Below are 18407 nucleotides of genomic sequence, written 5' to 3' on the forward strand. Positions count from 1 at the left end.
TTATATAGACTCGATCCTGTGTTTCTTTTTTATTTTACTTTCTGTCTTAATGTCCTACAGTATACACTGCATACATTTCCATGTGTTTCAGTTATTTGTTACTGTGTAACAAACTACTCCAACATTTAGTGGCTTAAAACAATCTTGATTTATTATTTCTCATGATCCCGTGGGTTGGCTGGGTAGTTCTTCTGCTCCATATGGTATTACTCAGGCGGCTGCATTCAACTGGGAGTTCAGCTGGGCACCTCTGTTCCTCTTTTTGAGCTACCTCATTCTTCCGGGTGTCTCCTTACTCCCACTGGCTACTCAGGGCTTCCTGAAAGCATGGCAGCTGGGTCCTAAGAGGGAGCCTTCCAAGAGGGCAAATCTAAAGCACAAGCACTTTTCAAGGCTGCTCTTGTATCATGCCTCCTTGAAGTCTCCTTGGCCAAAGTCAGGCACATGGCCAAGGCCAGAGAGGATGTGAGTGGGACTACACAAGGGCATAGATTCTAGGAGGTGGGCTTCCTGGGAGGGCACAGTCTACCACAACTTCCTTCTTCTTCAGAAGACTAGTGATAGTTATGGATTCGACATTTTCAGGCTCAACTATTTGAGAGTAAACCTGAAGTTGGCATTGTGATTTTGCAAGGATGACATTAGAATTGTGCCTCCAGGCTAGTGCTGAAGTGAGAATCACTTACTGGTGAGTGAGCCTGGCTGTCCACAGAGCACCTGACTCTTACCAAGGCTTGGATGGCATCCAGTCATCTTGGCTACAGGGTAGCTCTTGTAAAGTTGTGAGGGGCGTTAGGGGGGAGAAATCAATACTTTTTCTTTGTGGGGGAACAAAAAAGGACATCATGTGAGAGACAAAACTAGTGATGGTTGAAAAGATGCAAGAATAAGCACAAGACACACAGGAGCTCTCTGTGACGACATGCTTCCAGGGGTGAGGCACTGGGTATTTCCTAATGTGTAGATTTGGAGATTAGCAAACGTCTTGAAACATATCCATTGCAAATGTCATGTGGCTACTGTCTTAATGTAATAAATCTTTTGCTGGGGGGTAGGGATAAATTAGGAGTATGAGATTAACATATATACTACTATATATAGAATAGATAAACAACAAGGATTTACTGTGCAGCACAGAGAACTATATTCAATATCTTTTAATAATCTATAATGGAAAAGAATCTGAAAAAGTGTATATATGTGTGTGTGTGTACTGAATCACTTTGCTGTACACCTGAAGCTAACATAGTATTGTAAATCAATTATACTTCAATAATAAGTAAATAAATCTTTTGCTGATATCAATACAATTTAAATATAAAAGGAAAATAATTTACCCAGGGGCAACCCTCCCACCTCCAGATCGCCTTTCTGAATACCTTTCGAGAAAGGTACACACAGCCAGGGGCCACTCACCTGCCCAGCAGCAGTCAGTGATTTACTCACAACCTTGCCATTTGTATTTTTTCCCCAGGCTGTGGTCATACTCCTACACGATTTATTGTAAGTGTAAATTCAGGGTAGGCACATTTTATGTTCTTTTAAAACTTCATCATATACACCTTTCTTTTTCCTATTCCATGTCACAGTTTGCTTAACTCTTCCTCTGTAGGTGAACATCTGGGCTTTCTACAACTGTTGCTATTATAAATAGTACTGCTATACACATCTTTGCAAGTCTTTTATTGTGGACTATTTCCTTGAAGGTAATACATTTATACTCCCTGATCCACATTTCTCTAAAGTGGGTCAGGAAGTATATATATATAGCTCTTTTTGCATATTTCCAAACTGTTCCTTGATCCATGCCACCAAAATACATTCCAGATGGATTGGAGTTAGATATTAAAAAATAAGCAAACAATGTCCCCCCATAAAATCTAAAGGAAAACAAAGCAGAAAATAATACAATCGTTGGAGAGGAAAAGACTTTCTAAGTTTAAAAGGGAAATAATCATGTAAGAAAAGGTTGCGAGAGCTGATTAAAAAATATTTTAAGCCACACCGAGCTGAGTAAAGACTATTTCCTGTGGCAATGAGGGAAGCACACCTCTAAACAAAGGCTGATGGCCTCTACATCCCATTGAAATCTAGGCGATGCAATCCGTTCCCAGGAATATCACAGAAGTAGTATGTACTATGTAGGACAAAATATACTCTGCTTGGAAACCAGCATGAGAATACACATGTTATGCCTGAAATGAACAGCATGATGAAACATTCAACTAAGTCTGATGCTGTGATTATAAAGTTTTTAAAGATTCAGAGAAAACCTGGTAAAAGATGTCGATAGACAAGGTGACAATGTATTAAAATTCTTACGGTATCATTAAATGGAAAAGAAAAACAATATTATGTCAAGATAAATAAAGGATATGAGTAGACAAATCACAAATAAAAGCACAATTGATTATTAACTAATTGAAAAATAGATAATAATCAAAGAAATGCACATTTAAAAGAAGACATACTTTTCCATCTATCAAATTAGCTGACTTTAGAAATGTATAACATCCAGGATTAGAACAAAGTACTGCTGTAGAATAAGTGTTCTTACTAGCCCACTGCCTGGGGGAGGGAGGCTTGCTCTCTGAAAGGGCACTGATGCAGCAATATGTATAAGAACTTAGCAAACACATGCCCTTTGACCCAGTACATGCTCTTTTGAAACACCATCCTAAGTATATAACCGGAAATGCATAAGACGCTGGATATTCAACATTATTTCAAGTACTAAAAAAAAAGGAAATTAAATATCTAATATTAGAGACGTGATTAGGTAAATTACAATATTCACTTGTTGAATATTAGGCCACACAGTCTGCTGATTGCGATGATGACGCTGAGTAGGAGAAGTGAAGGTATGGAGAAATGCCTAGAGCACGATAACCCTTATGTAAATGAGAATGAAGTCAACTCTTCCAAAGACTGGTACCAAGCGCTGGTTATGTTACATGTAAGTATATGAAAGTTGCACAATGGATTGGGAGCCAGAGGTGTCAGTTAAAGGGGATTTCTGTTTTATGTCCAAAGTCCCATTTCTTTCTGAAAAGAAAAAAGTACTGCAAGTAAATATCACAAAATGTGATATTCCTGGAGGGGAAATGTTTTGACTGAGATGTGCGAATGTAATGGAATCAAAGGAGGCGTGCTTAGGAATCCTGGGGAGGGTGGGAAAGGGGTTCTGCAGGCTGAAGAGGAGTTGGCCAGCCACAGCCAGATGTGTGGGCTGGTGGGTGGGGGACAGAGGCCTGTCGGGCAGAGGGCTCAGCAGAAGCAAGGGTGCACAGAGAGACTGAGAGGTTAGGCAGGCAGGGCCAGCTCATAAAGGGCCTTGTGTGCACCCAAAGGACCTTAAGCTTCATCTCGAGGGTGCTGGAAGGCTCACTCTGTGGCTTTATGAAGGTGAACTGGGGAGGGGAGAGGGAGGGACCCAAGGAGCCAGGGACCATCCTGAGGAGTCCTAGAAGCTCAGTGGTCAGCCCACCACTCACTCACCTGGCCACCGGCAGGCTCTCCCTGTCATCTGCAGGAACATCAAATCCAGCACAAAAGTCACAGAGCACAGAGATCCCTGGGAGACCCTTATAGGGCAGTCACATTGGAAAGCAGTATCAGGAGAGGAATAGTGGTGGTCAGAGATCTCAGCAAACTGCAGAATCAGTGGGATGGAAACATGGGCCAAGTGGAAGCTAAGTGTCATTTTGGGGGTGTCCAGTGCCCAATCGTAAGAGCACTCTGACCTCCTTTTAGGAGATTGCCTCATCCCTACTTCCCTCAAAAAGAGCCAAGCAGGCCAAATCCTTCCAGCTCCACCCCGATCCCAGCCCAGTGGTGACAACGCGGCCTCTGCCTGGCCAATTGGATGTTCTTGCCTAGGGCTTCAGATCCTGAGTGAGTGAGCTGAGGACAGTGGGTGGTTAGAAGTCATTTACAAAAGCTGGTACAGCAGGAGTGGCTGCAGCTTTGGCATCCTGGCCGTGACCGTCTGGCTGTCTACAGCCCTCAATTCCTGATTTCCAGAGCCTGGTCTTCCCAGTCTCTTGTCCGTTTTGTGAGCGCTTCATCCCCTGTGGGCTTCCATTAAATTCTCCTTTGCTTAAAATTAGCAAGAGCTGGTTAATGGCTCATGGACACAAGCATGGGGCTTGAGTCAACCACTCATCCGATGAGTCGGCAATCGGGAGCCAGCCGGAGTGCCCCACCTTCTCTCTTCACAGTACATCTCATACCTAATTCATCCCTGATGACCTCCATCCAGACTTGTGTTTCCTCACTCCTGGGCAACTACAGCAGCTTCCTAGCTGGGTTCCCTTACAGCTCACTCTGCACCCTAAGCTCTGTGAAGTTGCACTGTTGCACTTTATCATGTGGCTTCCCTGCTCAGGAATCTAGTGTGGCTCCCTGTTGCCCACAGGTCAAGTCCAGATGTCCATAGCCTTCTGTAATCTGGTCCTGCCCGTACCATCTGACCATAGGAGCCCTGTGTTTTCCTTGAGGGGTGTCAGGTGGACATCCACCTTGGCACGTTCTGCTGCTGGAAAGCCTTGTCCTTACTCATCTGTCCAAACCCTGGCAAGAATTTGGGGCTGAGGGTTGGCTCTCTGGATCTGATTCAGTGCTCCCAGGAAGTTGCCTGGGTTTGGGGTGGTCCCTGACCCTCCCTGGGGGCCGCTACTTCCATTCCTTCTATAGAAGGCCTGGGATGGGTCAGGTGGTCATTGGTGGGTCCTCACAGTTCCAGAGTGGACCAATACTATGCAAGGCCCCCTCTGCTGCCCCTTTTGTTCACCCCTTTCCTTCTTGAGGCCCCAGCCCCGGTAGAGGTCATGGAAGGACCACCCAAAGGCCCTGCTTTCTCTGCCCTCTTCCTTCGTCATCACAGTCCTGTGAGCCAAGTGGACAGTTGGGCTTGTGCTGTTGGGCCTCAGAAAAAAGGAGGCAGCCACTGATCTCAGGCCCACGAAAGGCAGAGAACTCCAGCCGCGTGAGACGAGACCTGTCCGTTGTGCAGAGTCTGGGATTTGGTGGTGCTGTAGCCCACAGGACCTTCCCCCACCCTGACCCTATGTCGTGCCTCTCCATATGGTTTTCTAACTGTTGTCAGCACCCAGGTCTTCTCCCCCAAACCAAGCTCTCTGGCGGCACAGACTCGTGTGAGGTGGGCACCCACTGGCTGGCTCTCCAGCTCACAATGGCCCTCCTTTCTGGTCATTGTCTTTGATCTTCATAGACCCTTCCAGAGTTCAGGGCAGGGGTCTCAGGGTCAGACAGGTCAAAAACATGCCCTGCTTCTCAGAATATAATTAGACCCATCTGAGTCCTTTCCATAGGAGTGTGTGTGTATGTGTGTGTGTGTGTGTGTGTGTGTGAGAGAGAGAGAGAGAGAGAGAGAGAGAGAGAGACAGATGAGGGCTGATTGGGAGGTAGGCTTGTCTTCATACTGTGCGCGTCATCTGTGAGCTTGGCAGCCACAGCCAAGCAGGCTCTCCTGCTATGTGACACAGAGAGAAAACATGCAAATCTCCTCCTCAGAGAGGAGCACAGGTGTTGACCCAGGTGACTTCTGATGGCCCTCGGGCCTCACCACTTCCTGAGCCTCCAGAGCCCCCGCTCCAGGGGCTTCTGTTATTTGTGACTGAAACGATGCCCGTGGTCACTCTGGGTTTCCTATTTGCGTCCCCTGACCCACCTTTCTCCTCAGGACTGGATTTTTGAGGCATGCTCAACTGGGGGTTAATGTTTTTGAAAACAAATTAAAAATGGGAATAGCTTTATATTTTTTCCTGATAATTAAAGTAATAGAGAAATGCACAAAGTAGAGAGTAAAAGAAATCTTTCTGGATTATTGTTAGTTTTTTAAGTGTGATAATGGCATTAAAGTTATGCATTTAAATATAGTCTTTGGGACCTACTTGGACTTACCTGGTGGTCCAGTGGTTAAGACTCCGTGCTCCCAATGCAGGGGGCCCAGGTTCCATCCCTGGTCAGGGAACTAGATCCCGCGTGCCGCAACAAAGATTCCACGTACCCCAACTAAGACCCGCCACAGCCAAATAAATAAATAAATATTTTTATAAATAAATAAATACAGTCTTTATCTTTCAGGGATAAATACTGAGGTATTTAAGGGTGGACATATGATGACTGTGTTACTTCTAATGAGATGGAGGGAAGGAAATGAAGTATAAATGAAAACAAATTTGCCCATGAGCTGATAACTGAAGCTGGAGATGGAGGTTCATTTTAATATTCAGCATTTGTACATGTTTGAAATTCTCCATAGTAAGTTACCGAAAAACCCCAAAAAACCCAACCACCCTAGAATCCAACCCCATGGAGAGAACCCTATTGACATCTTGGGACATTTGTCACTCAAACTTGTCATCTGAACTCACTTCTAATGTTTGGGGGATGCCCTAACTTGAAGCAAAAATGCCTAGACCTTGAATCACAGGCTTATAATGAGAGGGAATGTGTGGAATCTGTTCCGGCCCCAGTGGAGTGGCCCAGGCTGTAGAGATGAGCTCACCAGCTGTTCTCTCTGACTCTCCATATTGATAGGATTACTGTGCAAACTGCTCTGTAAGGTGGTCTCTTCTTCTACTTAACAGCATGTGGAGGCGTCTTTATGGGTCTACAGACCTCCTCCCTCCTTCATTTTCTCAAACACAGTTAATGCTGCTATAGGATCAAGGGCTCTGTCCTTCCTTGCCTTTCCCACAAGTGGGCTGGTGGAAGAAAAGAAAGGGTCTCCATGATAAAGATTCAATTTCCTCTAATGAGGCAGGGTGGGGACCTGGACAGCCTGAGGGCACTCCTGATCAGCTCCCCCGCCCCCAACAGGAGGCTTCTGGCCAGGCCCAAGGAGAGGGGTGTTCCTCATGCTCTGTGGACAGGTTGTGCTTATGCCCTGAGCCGCCTGCAGCCTGGCCCACTCATGACTACCAGAGCAGAGGTGCCGCTTTCCATGGCTCCTCAGGGCTGCCAGAAGTCGGGAGCCTCCAGCTCACATGCAGGCCTGGGCCCATAACAACCTTTAGTTTCCCACCTTCGGTCAGGTGCCTCATCGATGGTGTCTCCTAGTCCAACCTTGTGGCGGCTCTTGTGGGTCAGGTCTACACCGAACGGCTCCCCTCCCCCATCAAGGGGCCATGTCCAGAGGATGAGATGGGCTGGGTGACGGTGGAGCCCTGGGGCAAGGGACAAGGTCAGGAAGGGCACCAGGGAAGACTGGATGCCCCAGTTTGTCTTTAGAGGGTCTGGTTCCTCAGGTCCTGGGTGACCCTGAGAGGCGGAGGAAGGAGGGGTGCTGCTTGGAGGGGATGCCCCTCCGTAGGCATCTTAATGTTATTGATAAGGAAAATCCTAATAGCAGGAGCTGTCAGCTACTGAGCCCCTGCCACGTGTGGGGCACTTTGCCAGAGCTTTACAGACACCGTTAGCGATAGTTAAGCATCACAGCAACTCTGCGAGGCAGCTGCATCACCCCAATTTATAAATGAGAAACAGAAGCAGAGAGGGTAAGCACTAGCCCAGGGTCATGCGATGGTACGGATCAGGGCGCAGGGTGGGATCCGGGTTGGTATGAACCTCAAATGGCTGGGCAGTCACTCTGGAGGCTGCCTCTGCTGTGATAGCCACCAAGGATGGTGCCTGCTGGTCCTTTGAAAAGTGCTCCTTGAAGGCCCCCTCCCTCAGGCCCCACAGACGTTCGCTCACTGTACCCATCTCCATCCCGAGTCAGCTGGAAATGTGTTCTAAACTTAATCACAAACTGCCTTGAACAGGGTTCCCCAGCGGGCCCGGAGGAGGTGGAGTTTTCTCTCTCCTTTGCTGGTGGGTTCCTGCCATTTGCTCTCAAGAATCCTCCTGGGACAGCCCCTCATCTGGATCAGGTGTCTGGAGCTTCTCGCACTGAAGCCCGAATGCCAAGACTGCATCCACAGCTGTGGTGAGTTTCCTATGCACTCCATCAGTTACTTTTCAAACAGTCCTACGGGGTACCTTTCCAACTTTTCCAATAAGGAAATTTTATAAAATAGAAGTACTAGTAGCAAATGACTTCGCAGAGTAGAATGGGTTGATGCGGCAGCTAGAGCTACTTGAGGTTAACAACAGCAGCAGTGGACAATGGCGGTGGTTGAGGATCTTCGAACATCTTCAGCAAATGAGGAGGCTCACCCTGACCAGCCTGGTGAGAAAGAGCTTTGGAGGCAGAAGGGGTAGAGTTTGAGTCTCAGCACTGCCACTGTTCTTGGTTGCATCACCTCAGACAAGTTACTAAACTCTGAACCTCAGTTTCCTCATCTGTAAAATGGGGATAGTAATTCACTCTCCCCCCACCTCCCGTAGTGATCACATATGTAAAATGCCTGGCATTTAGCCACTGTTTGAGAAGTTATACCTACTATTATTAGTCACCAGTAGCTGGATTACATGGATACTTTGCAGTGGGAATTTGTGACTGTATCTAAGCCTTGTCAGTCATGGGTAAAGTGATAGAACATGTAAAACTTGCTTTTTGACCCCCCCTCCACTTCCTCTGGCCTCCCTGTGTGCAGTTTCCTCTGTAAACTCCCTGTTAACTTACCTACACACCCCCCACCTGTCATTGCTCATGGATTCATGTCCTGGATTTTTAATTTATCAAAATGTGCCTGTCGTGTGTCCTCATATTCCTCAGGACCTTACTCTAGGCCTAATGACTAATCAATTGAGGCCAAAATTACCTCCTCCTGCCCCTAGTTTACTGTCTACATTAACATGACTTTATTCTTCCATAGTTCATTATGATAAGTTTACTATTACAGTACACTCTTGCCCAGGCAAATAAGTTGGTTGTTCATTTCAGGAATTTCCTGAAAGATCCATCAACTCTTAATAGGAAGCATCAACAGACAATTCACGCTTGAGATACTTCAAACCCCTCACCTCAAACTCTCACCTTGCTGCTTCAAACCCCAAACTGCTATATTATGAAACTGCCCCAATCCTAATCAAGCCCCTGAATTGAAAGACCCACTTTCAGCCAAACTTGAAATTCTCATTGAGATATCTATGACCTTGCCCCTCCCCGCTCAGGGTGCTGTGGGGACCACGGGTGGAGGGCCGAGTGCACAGATTCCCTGGGGACCATTGCTGCTGGACCTGTGGAGTACTGCATACACCCCAGACAGACCCTTCCATGGTGAATCTGCCAGTGGTAGATTCCTAGTTCTAGCCTCAAAGAGGTGAAAGCTATCTATTCCATTTGACTTGTAAAATTACATGATGTTTACATATCTATAGTTTAGGCCTCACCAAACTAGAAGTTTACTCTGTGTTTTGTGGAAGAGAATAACTGAATTAAGTGCAAATACACAGAAAGGTTTCTGGAGCCCAGGCTACCTCCTTGGCTAGGCCACACATGGCGGGCCACGTGGCAAGGTCCTGCCCTGGAGAGTCGCCTCCCAGGGATGGGGGTGGGAAGGTGTTCAAAGGAGAACTTTAAAAACCAACTTAACAGTGAATCAACACTAGAACATTTCACCTGAAAGAAGATCATTCATTAATCTGTAAAAGTTGCATTTGCTTGTTTGTTTTGGGCTTCCCCGGAGATGAATATTCAAATACTGCAAAGTTTTAAAAAGTCTGACCAAATGTTTAATGTGGTGACTCTGGGTAGACCTAGCCTCAATCAGAAGCAAACATAGACCACACAACTGGAAACTCCTGGAAAGAGAGACATGCCTCACTTCCTTTTATTTAGAATCACATGAAACTTGACACTGAACATCCAGAGGAGATGAATTAGGATTCGGGTCCAAATCTGCCTGGGTCCCACGCTATTGTTTGGTTTACTGAGGTTTCCTAAGGTCTTACATCTTGCATGCTCTGCATTATTATGTAGTTTCTACCAGACAGTCTTCCATTACGCAGCCCGTCAGAAATTCAAACCATCCTTAGTAATATTTATCCAATTTGGGAGGATATTAGTAGCAAATGTGTAACAAACAGATTCAGAATCGATGACTTGAAGTCATTTTAGTTAGTGGGAATCGCCACGCACATTGGAAGCTGCTTTATACCACAGATTGGGAACCTGAACCTGGAGCCCACCCAAGCCCAGAACTGCCATTTACTGGCTGTGTGACCTGGGCTGAGTTTCTTAACATGGCTGTGCCTCAGCTTCCTTATAAAAGATATGAAAATAATAATAGTATTATATCTACTTCACAGGGTGGTTTGAGGATCCCTGGAGTTAATATTTGTAAACTACTTAGAATAATGTCTGGCACACAGCAAGCACTATGCACATGTGTAATACATAAAAAGTAAATTTATTCTATTATTTTATCCTATATTATATAGTATCATAGATCAGTTAAAAGACATTTTGAATAAAATATTGTACAAAATGCAGGGACTTCCCTGGTGGTCCAATGGTAAAGAATCAACCTTACAATGTAGGGAACGCAGGTCCGATCCCTGGTCAGGGAACTAAGATCCCACATGCGGCGGGGCAACAAAGCCCGCGTGCCACAGCTACTGAGCTCTTGCGCCTCAACTAGAGAGAGAAAACCCACATGCCACAACTAGAGATAAGCCCGCTTGTCGCAACGAAGAGCCCGTGCGCTGCAACGAAAGATCCCGCATGCTTCCCACAACTAAGACCCAACGCAGCCAAAATAAAATAAAATAAATAAATAATAAATAAATCTTTAAAAAAATATATTGTACAAAATGAAAATGTGGCAACTTAGGGACTTCCCTGGCGGTCCAGTGGTTAAGACGCCACGCTTCCACTGCAGGGGGCTCGGGTTCAATCAGGGATCGTGGATTCGATCCCTGGTCAGGGAACTAAGATCCCACATGCCAGGCAGTGAGACCAAAAAGAAAAAAAAAAAAATATGGCAACTTAAAAGCTTTTCAAAAATTTACCTTTAAACAGGTGAATATTTTCCATATAGACTATATTCAATAAATTTCTAAAACTGGGAATCATGAAATGCTGGCAACATTTAAGGGGAAGTTATTCTTTATTTAAGGTCTTCCCTGATGCATTTTAGTCAGTGCTTGTTAAGGCTTCTCACATTCTCTCTTCTTTTCTTTTTTTTCTGTTTTTTGGGGTGGGTTTGTTTGTTTTTTGATTTTTTTTTTTTTCTTGTTAAGGCTTCTCATATTCTGATAAGGATATAGTGGGGACTTTGTCATTGGGAAGCCAACCCCTCTCCCCTCCTTCCAGGTGGAGGCCTGGTCAGGGCCCCTCCCACACGCCACAGCAACTCCATAAAAGGGACGAATAACCTCATTTTAAAACCAGCTTTTCTTCTTAGTGAATTTTCCTTCAAATGCATTTCCTTCATGATTTTTGTCCTTTTCTTGGACCTCAGGTGATAACCCTTTTGGCCTTGCATTGTGTCAGCTGCTTTCCTTATAACACTTACCAGGTTTGATGGCAGGTTTTTTGGCCTGGGCCCTATTTAACGTCAGTCCTCAGAATCCAGCCCTACTTTTCAAAAGACTCACGTTATCTGATGCTGGATCATCCTCAGGAGTGGCTGCAGAAACTCTTGTCCAGGTTTGTCAGTGGTACCGAGGGGGATGGCAGACAATGCTGGCCTTAAATAAACAGCCAACGTAACATTCTATTCAAAATGCTTCTCAGTGTTGTCCCCAGGCCAGCAGCACAGGCCTTGTCTGGGATCTTGTTAGGAATGTGAGTGTCATGCTAGCCTCAGACCAACTGAATCAGAACCTGCGTTTCAGCAAGATCTCCAGGCCATGCAAGTGCACATTCAAGTGCACGCTGAGTTTGAGAAGCTCTGAACTAAGGCATGTACATCATTTGTCATTAATTCAATTGCTTTCAGGCTCAGCTCTGGAATCTAGGAGCATACAGAGATGCAAAAATGAACAGTACAGCATGCTGTGGGTGCTTGGTTTAATCCCAGCCCAGAAGTTAGTTTTACTCTGAGCACAGTTTTGTTTCTTGTCACTTGTTGAAAGAGGGCCATGGGTCACTTGGGATATGAGATAAGAGTTCTGGTCTGGTGGGCAAATAGCTAACTAGGGTGTAATCTCTCGGTCCCCCGTCCCCTGCTGCATTCTGCATTGGGGCCTCTGATTTGAGCTCACATCACATCTGTGCTTCAGCTTCCCATCCTGTCTTCTAAGTGCTTGTCGTCTTCTCCACCGGAGCAAGGAGCTCTTTGAGGCAGAGGCCATGACTGGTAACTCTTTGTGTCTCTAGGACCTGGCACAGGGCCTGGAGAATAATAGTGCTTCATCATGCGATTGAATGAATGAGACAGAGCCACTTCTCTAGGAGGAAACACACACAGGATATCCAGCTTCAGTTTCTGTGATGCTCCCTTAAAATGGGGAAACGACCTGGGATATTCTTGTCCAGGTCCCAGAGGTCGGGGAATGGTTCTTGGGTATGTTTCTGACTACAGTTCCACTCTGACCTTTCTTGCCAAATGAAATTTCAACTACACCTAGGGCGAGTTGATGAAAATCAGGAGGAAAGGGGGCGAAGGAAGAACCCATCTCACTGACTCAGTTCTGTCACCACTTAATCACTTCCAGTAGCAATTGAAGTTTCAATGCAAATGCCCCCAAGCATCCAGTTTTGACATTTTCAGGCCCCACGTGAAGGTCTTCAGATTGCTCAGACTGGAATTTATTCCCTCTTTAAAGAAAAACCCTTCCTTCTGGAAATGACTTTGGTACACGTACCTATAAAGGAAATTTATCCTGAGGATGAGGCAGGCAGAAACAATCAAGGAACTAAATTCAAGGAAGTTGCTGATGTGACTTTTATTTCCCCCTTGTGCCACTTCCCTCTTTCCCAAGACTCCCTTACTTCTACCTGTCCTGACAGGACCTTTAGCTTCTTGGAGAAAATCATAGTGCATAAAAGGCTCCCAGTCTGCTGAGCTGTTTTCTTTTGAAAACTTTAGTTCTTATTTGCTTAGAAATTTGAAAGGAAGAAAGTGTAAGGAAGACTTTCCATGGATTAGAATATTTTAATTCTAAAATTTTTCTTTAGGGAACTCCAGGCTCCAGCCACCCAACCAATCGCATGAAAGAAAGAGGGTAGGTTTAAAAAAAAAGAAAAGAAAGAAAGGAGATGGATAAACAGGAAGACAATCCAGAGAGTAAAGAAAAGGGCCAGCTACCTCCAGGTTTAAGCAGAGGATGGAATCCACCCTGAGGGTTGGGGTCCAGAAGAGCAGAAAAGCTGAATGAAGCCTGGCAAGGTGGGAGGCTGGGTCCAAATGGGTCAAAAGAGGCCCCTCTGTGAGCATGGAAGGTCAGAAGAGGCCCCTCTGTGAGCATGGAAGGTGACACCTCTACACAAAAGCCGGTCCCCAAGGAGGCTGAGGAAGAGTGGGTCACATCCCTTTGCCCTGTTTCTCCAACCTCCAAGCACAGAACTGGAGTGACTTGTACCTTCAACACCATCACAGGGGGAAAAAGAGGCATGTCTGACTGAGATGCGTTAAGACGCATCATTCCAAAATTGGGAGCCAATTTCCAACCTTTGTTCTTTGAGATCGGAGATGGATATCCCTCCCCTTATCCCTCTTACCTCTTCTGTGTGTCAGCGGAGAGCTGAACCTGACATTCATGCGTTAGATTATGTAACACCTGTGTTCAGGTGCTCTGAGAGGGACAAGGAATTTTAGTGAGGGTCCTGGAGCACCTGAGAGAAGACAAGACTGGTAGGGGCCCACCACAGTGCTCAGCTCCAGACGACTGAGCTGCAGGAGGGGGACAGAGCTGGTTTTGACCAGACAGTTCAGTCTACAGTGATACTCTTTATATATGAAAGACCCACGAGGTATTGGCTCCTTTTTGGTCTGAAAGGAAGGTGATCATCATATTCACTTGACTTTGACATCATTTGTGGGTCAGGAAAAGGATAACATAATGGTAATGTTTTCTTAGGTGTAAGCCAAAGTACATGAGTTGTATTGATACCCCATTCTGCGTTTTACAGAATGCCATAAACTTCCCTGTACTTCTCTATCTAGGCAAGAGATGCATTTTAGGGATAAAAACTTTGAAAGCACCTAAACCCAAACTTCACAAGTTACTGATGTCTTGTGAAATCATCTGCTTCTGTAGAATCATTCAGTAGAATTAGACTGAGCTGATGAAAAGACTTTTCCAGCCTTTATTATCAATTTTATACTTCAGCTGATAACAGTAAAAGAGGCTGATTTGCAGGTAGATGGCGTTTAAAAACTGTTAACCACCTGAAGACAAGAGTGTATCAACTAACTTAACCACCTGCCTGTCCTGCAAGGTGACCCTGAACAGGACATTCTCTCTGGACTGGTTCCTTCCCATGTGAAATACAGAATGTTGTGCAACGGTTTGTATTTTTCTTTAGTACTGTGGGCCTGGTATTCCGCTATACTTTTTATGTGTATAGTCTTGTGCAATTTTTCAGACAGCCCAGTTTATAAACGAGGAAACAGAGGCTCAGAGGTGGGCACCTGCTAACACTTGTCAGTGCAGTCCTACTCCTAAGCCCATGTCTGCAGGAACTTCCAGCATCATAGGGGAGATCTTTCCCAGCTCTAGAAAATGTGAATTCAGCATACTCCTCTTGGCCAAAATAATTTCCTAAAGCAGAAGTAAGGTCCTGGAGTAGTTTAAATCAAGAAGATGAAAGCAGTTGACAATAAAGTACCTTCCAGCTGTAGACCAAGTGGCCTGAAAATGGTGTTTCCTATAACCATGCAACAGCCTTCCCGCCCACGCACTGGGCCCCGGCCCTGGGAGGCTGGTGTAGACAGTGGGAGAAGTTGCTCTCTGAAAGGGTTCCATGGCTGCCTGAGGTGAGTTCTCCCACACAACTCTCCGCCTCCACCTGGGGATAGAATGACTCTCAGTGTAGGAGCCCCCCAGCAGCCCGGAGGAAGTGATCACGATAAGGCTGTTTGTAAAAATCTGTTTAATAAATATACATCTTAAAAGTACCAAAATAATTACCAACAAAATACACTATGTGCACTATTTACAGGGGGTAACACAAACCTTGACAGGTAGCGACTTTTAACCCCACCCCACTGACAGGTTTAACAACACACCTGTTACACGTTACTCCATACAACTGGCCCCAGCCATTGAATCCATGGTGATTCAACCGAAAAGCACAATAAATAAAATATAGTCCTTTCATCAAATTTTGAATAACCTTTCCTTAAAACTCCACCAAAGGTGACATTTAAAAGAGGTTTTCTCTGAATTCCAATGATCCTTCTTGCCCCTCTTCCAAAGTTCATGAAAATAACAAAATGAGGGCTAATCCACCAGAGTAAAATGTTCTGGGCCAGGCAATGTGCAGTGTGGTTATAAGTATATCCTTTTTTTTTTTTCCTTTTTTTTTTTTTAGAAAAATAAAACTCTTCTTTTGTACAAATATACAAGTCCACGTTCTTTTAGACACCTTCCGAAGCTCATAACGTCAGGCGCTGGCCTCCAAGCACACAGTCATCATAGGGCAGCTAAAAAGAGAAAATAAGGTAGGTTAAACTTCCAGAGCTTTGCCAAGGGTACTGGGATGATGGTGAGGGCTGCTACTGGAAATAACTCAAGTATTCTTAGACTCCCTCTATAACCTGAATATAAATTAACTTCCTGGGCTGAGGGAGTTTTCCTTTAAGGATCCTCTCCTTCAGAAAGAGCAAAAAAACCAAAACAACAAAAAAAAGACATACTCTTGGGATACTGCTTAGGGACACTCAAGTTTGAGAGCCTCATTATGTTGAGACCCTCAGGATAAGGAGGAGCTCTAGGGGCCTGAGAAGATAGAGGGAGAATGGCCACTCTTCTTCCTTTTCGCAGAGCCACAAACAAGTTAATCGGGACTCACCTCATCCTCTGTGAACTCTGACTCCGTGTCATAGCTCTCCTCATCCTCGCTCTCGGGCAGCATCTGAAGGTTCTCTAGGGTCAGCTGGCCCAGCTGCTGCTGTATCCGGGTGCTTGGGCGGCCCCAGGTGAGCTGGTACGGGGAGTAGCCCTGGTAGGTGACCCTGTTGACGTCGGCCCCACACTTCAACAAGAGCGACACCAGGTCGGGATTCTGCAGGTCAACCGCGAGATGGAGGGCAGTTCGGCCATTGCAGGGCTCCTGAAACCAAAAGGAATTTGAGAGGCTTATGGCTGAGTTTGGGGTTTCTGCTTGCAACAAAAGCACGGGATCATATGGAGGAGGGCTGGGAGCCTGATGCACTCCATCTGAAGGCGTGAGGCACTCACCTGTGCGTTGACATCAGCACCCAAGGACACCAACAGCTCCACGATGCCCAGGTAGCCATGAATAGAGGCCAAATGCAGACACGTGTGACCTAGAAGACCAAAAGTAAGAAAATATAACCCCTTGTTTCAACCCTCACTTCTCAAGCAGAACCTTTCACCTATTCTTTTAAGGGACAAATTCTTCTGAATTTGAAGAACCCAGAATCTGGGTTCTGGATGGACTTTAGTAAGGCATCAAATAGGCCTTCATGAATACACGTGTTCTCAACTTTTCACATGTTGAGAGTTTAAACCTTGCTTGGACTCCTTAAGTCGGCCCACCTCTCCCTTCCCCACGTCACCTGCCCTCTGATGGGCAGGGCAGCCAGACGTACCGTTGTAGTTGGTGGCTTGTAGGATGGAGTGGAGGTGCTGGGTCCCGCGGGGCTGAGTCAGGACTCCCACACTGGCCAGGCAGCCCTGCTCACAGGCGAGGTGTAGGGGGGTATTTCCTCGAAAGTCTCGGAGCTCAGGATCACAGCCAGCTTCCAGAAGTGCCTCAGCGATTTCTGGCTGGTTGGTGATCACTGCCAAGTGGAGAGGAGTCTACAGACAGAAGAGGGATAGAAAGTATAAGCCACGGATCCAACCTACAGTCTGTGTTCCCTTGAAGCCCAAGAGAAATCCTGGTAGTGGGTACTGCTCCTCCCAGGGAGGTACAAGGGGCAAAAGGCAAAATACCAGAGGCCCCAGGTGGGCTTCATAAAGGCCTCCCCAAATCAATGGAATATTCTGTCCTCTCTAGGATGTTGGCTGATTCAGCTGTGAAAGGTTAATGATAATGACCAGGAATTGTTAATTTAGAAATAATTGGGAGGAACTGAGCTAGCTGCAGCTTTATAACGGGGTCAGAGAGGCACGGGGCGGGGCGAGTCGTGTACCTGCTGCAGGTTGTTCTGGAAGTTGAGGAACGCCAGGTCTCCCTTCACTTGGCGGACCACTTCCATGGTCAGCACCTTCTCTTCATGGATGATGGCCAAGTGCAGGAACCTGAGGGGAAGAGAGGGAAAACCCCGCAGGGCTGGTGAGTGCGCTGCGTGAGGCCCAGGGAGGCGCGGCCCGCGGGGGATTGCGCAAGGTCGGGGTTTCTGGAGGCCGAGGCCGCGGTGTTTTCCGCGAGGTTATTATGAGCTGAGTGTTCCTGGCAGGCGCCCAGGGACTTTCCGGGCCCCCCCTCTTAGGCGGCGGGCGCCGGCCAGACCGCCCCGCCCTCTCGCCGGGCCGGAACGCCCTGTACTTCCCCTCCCGGCCGCTTGGCGCCTGCCAGCGGGGCAGAAACTCCCGCCCCCCTTATGCAAGCGGGGACTAAGCGTCCCCGCCGCAGCCCCGCCCCCGGCCGAGGGGACCCGCAAGGGGTGTGGGGGGGGTGTGTGTGTATGCGCGACTGCAAGGCAGAGCTGCTAGACCACGGCCCCGGTTACCCGCCCCGATCCCCGATTCCCCGGTCCCCGCGCGCAGCCGTGCACCTTTGCACGGCCTCCGGGTCGGTGCACCGACCCCGGTCCGCCGCCGCAGCGCAGGCCCCGCGCCTCGGGCTGCAGGCCCGGCGCCCCCGCCCGGCCCCGCCATCCGGGCCCGCGACACTTACGAGTCTCCGTCCTCGGTGAGCTGCTGCTTCCAAGGCTCGGTGCCGCGCGGCGCCTCCTGAGGCTCGAGGCGGATCTCCCGCAGCTCTTTCACCATCTGCTCGTACTCCTCGTCCTTCATGGAGTCCAGGCCGCTGTCGTGGCGGTCGTCCAGCAGCCGCTCCTTCTTGAGCGCGTCCCGGGGGCCCTCCATGGCCCACTCCTGGCCGGGCTCCGCGGGCTGGAACATGGCGCGGTGAGGGCTCGGGCGCTGCTCCCCAGGTGCGCGGGCCAAGGGCTGCGCGGCGCGCTGGCTGCTTGCGGTGTCGAGGACCGACGGGACGGCGGGTTCGGACTGTTGTGGGCTCCGCAGCGCCGCCGCGGCGCCCTATAAACGCTGGCAGGGGATTTCTCCGGGGCGGGGTCAGGCGCGGGGAATTTCCAAGCCAGTCAGACCAGAAAAGAGAACTGGCCTCGTCCTCTGCTAGGGGGAAAAAGAAGCCCAAACCCCGCGCCCGGGTTCATCAGAGAAACTCCCGC

General features: G+C 47.5%; 1 protein-coding gene across 1 annotated transcript; it reads right to left on the reverse strand.

Annotated features, from left to right (window-relative positions):
- Positions 1–14936: 14936 nt before the first annotated feature.
- On the reverse strand, positions 14937–18202 carry NFKBIA (NFKB inhibitor alpha). The gene is made up of 6 exons (XM_079700262.1): positions 17891–18202; positions 17184–17292; positions 16638–16848; positions 16264–16352; positions 15875–16135; positions 14937–15506 (listed from the first exon to the last, which is right to left on the reverse strand). Exons 1-6 carry the CDS (start codon positions 18115–18117, stop codon positions 15459–15461), a joined length of 945 nt encoding a protein of 314 aa, XP_079556388.1. The 5' UTR covers positions 18118–18202; the 3' UTR covers positions 14937–15458.
- Between the last annotated feature and the right edge of the window lie 205 nt (positions 18203–18407).

The sequence above is a fragment of the Hyperoodon ampullatus genome (assembly GCF_949752795.1).
Source record: "Hyperoodon ampullatus genome assembly, chromosome: 3".
Taxonomy (NCBI): domain Eukaryota; kingdom Metazoa; phylum Chordata; class Mammalia; order Artiodactyla; family Ziphiidae; genus Hyperoodon; species Hyperoodon ampullatus.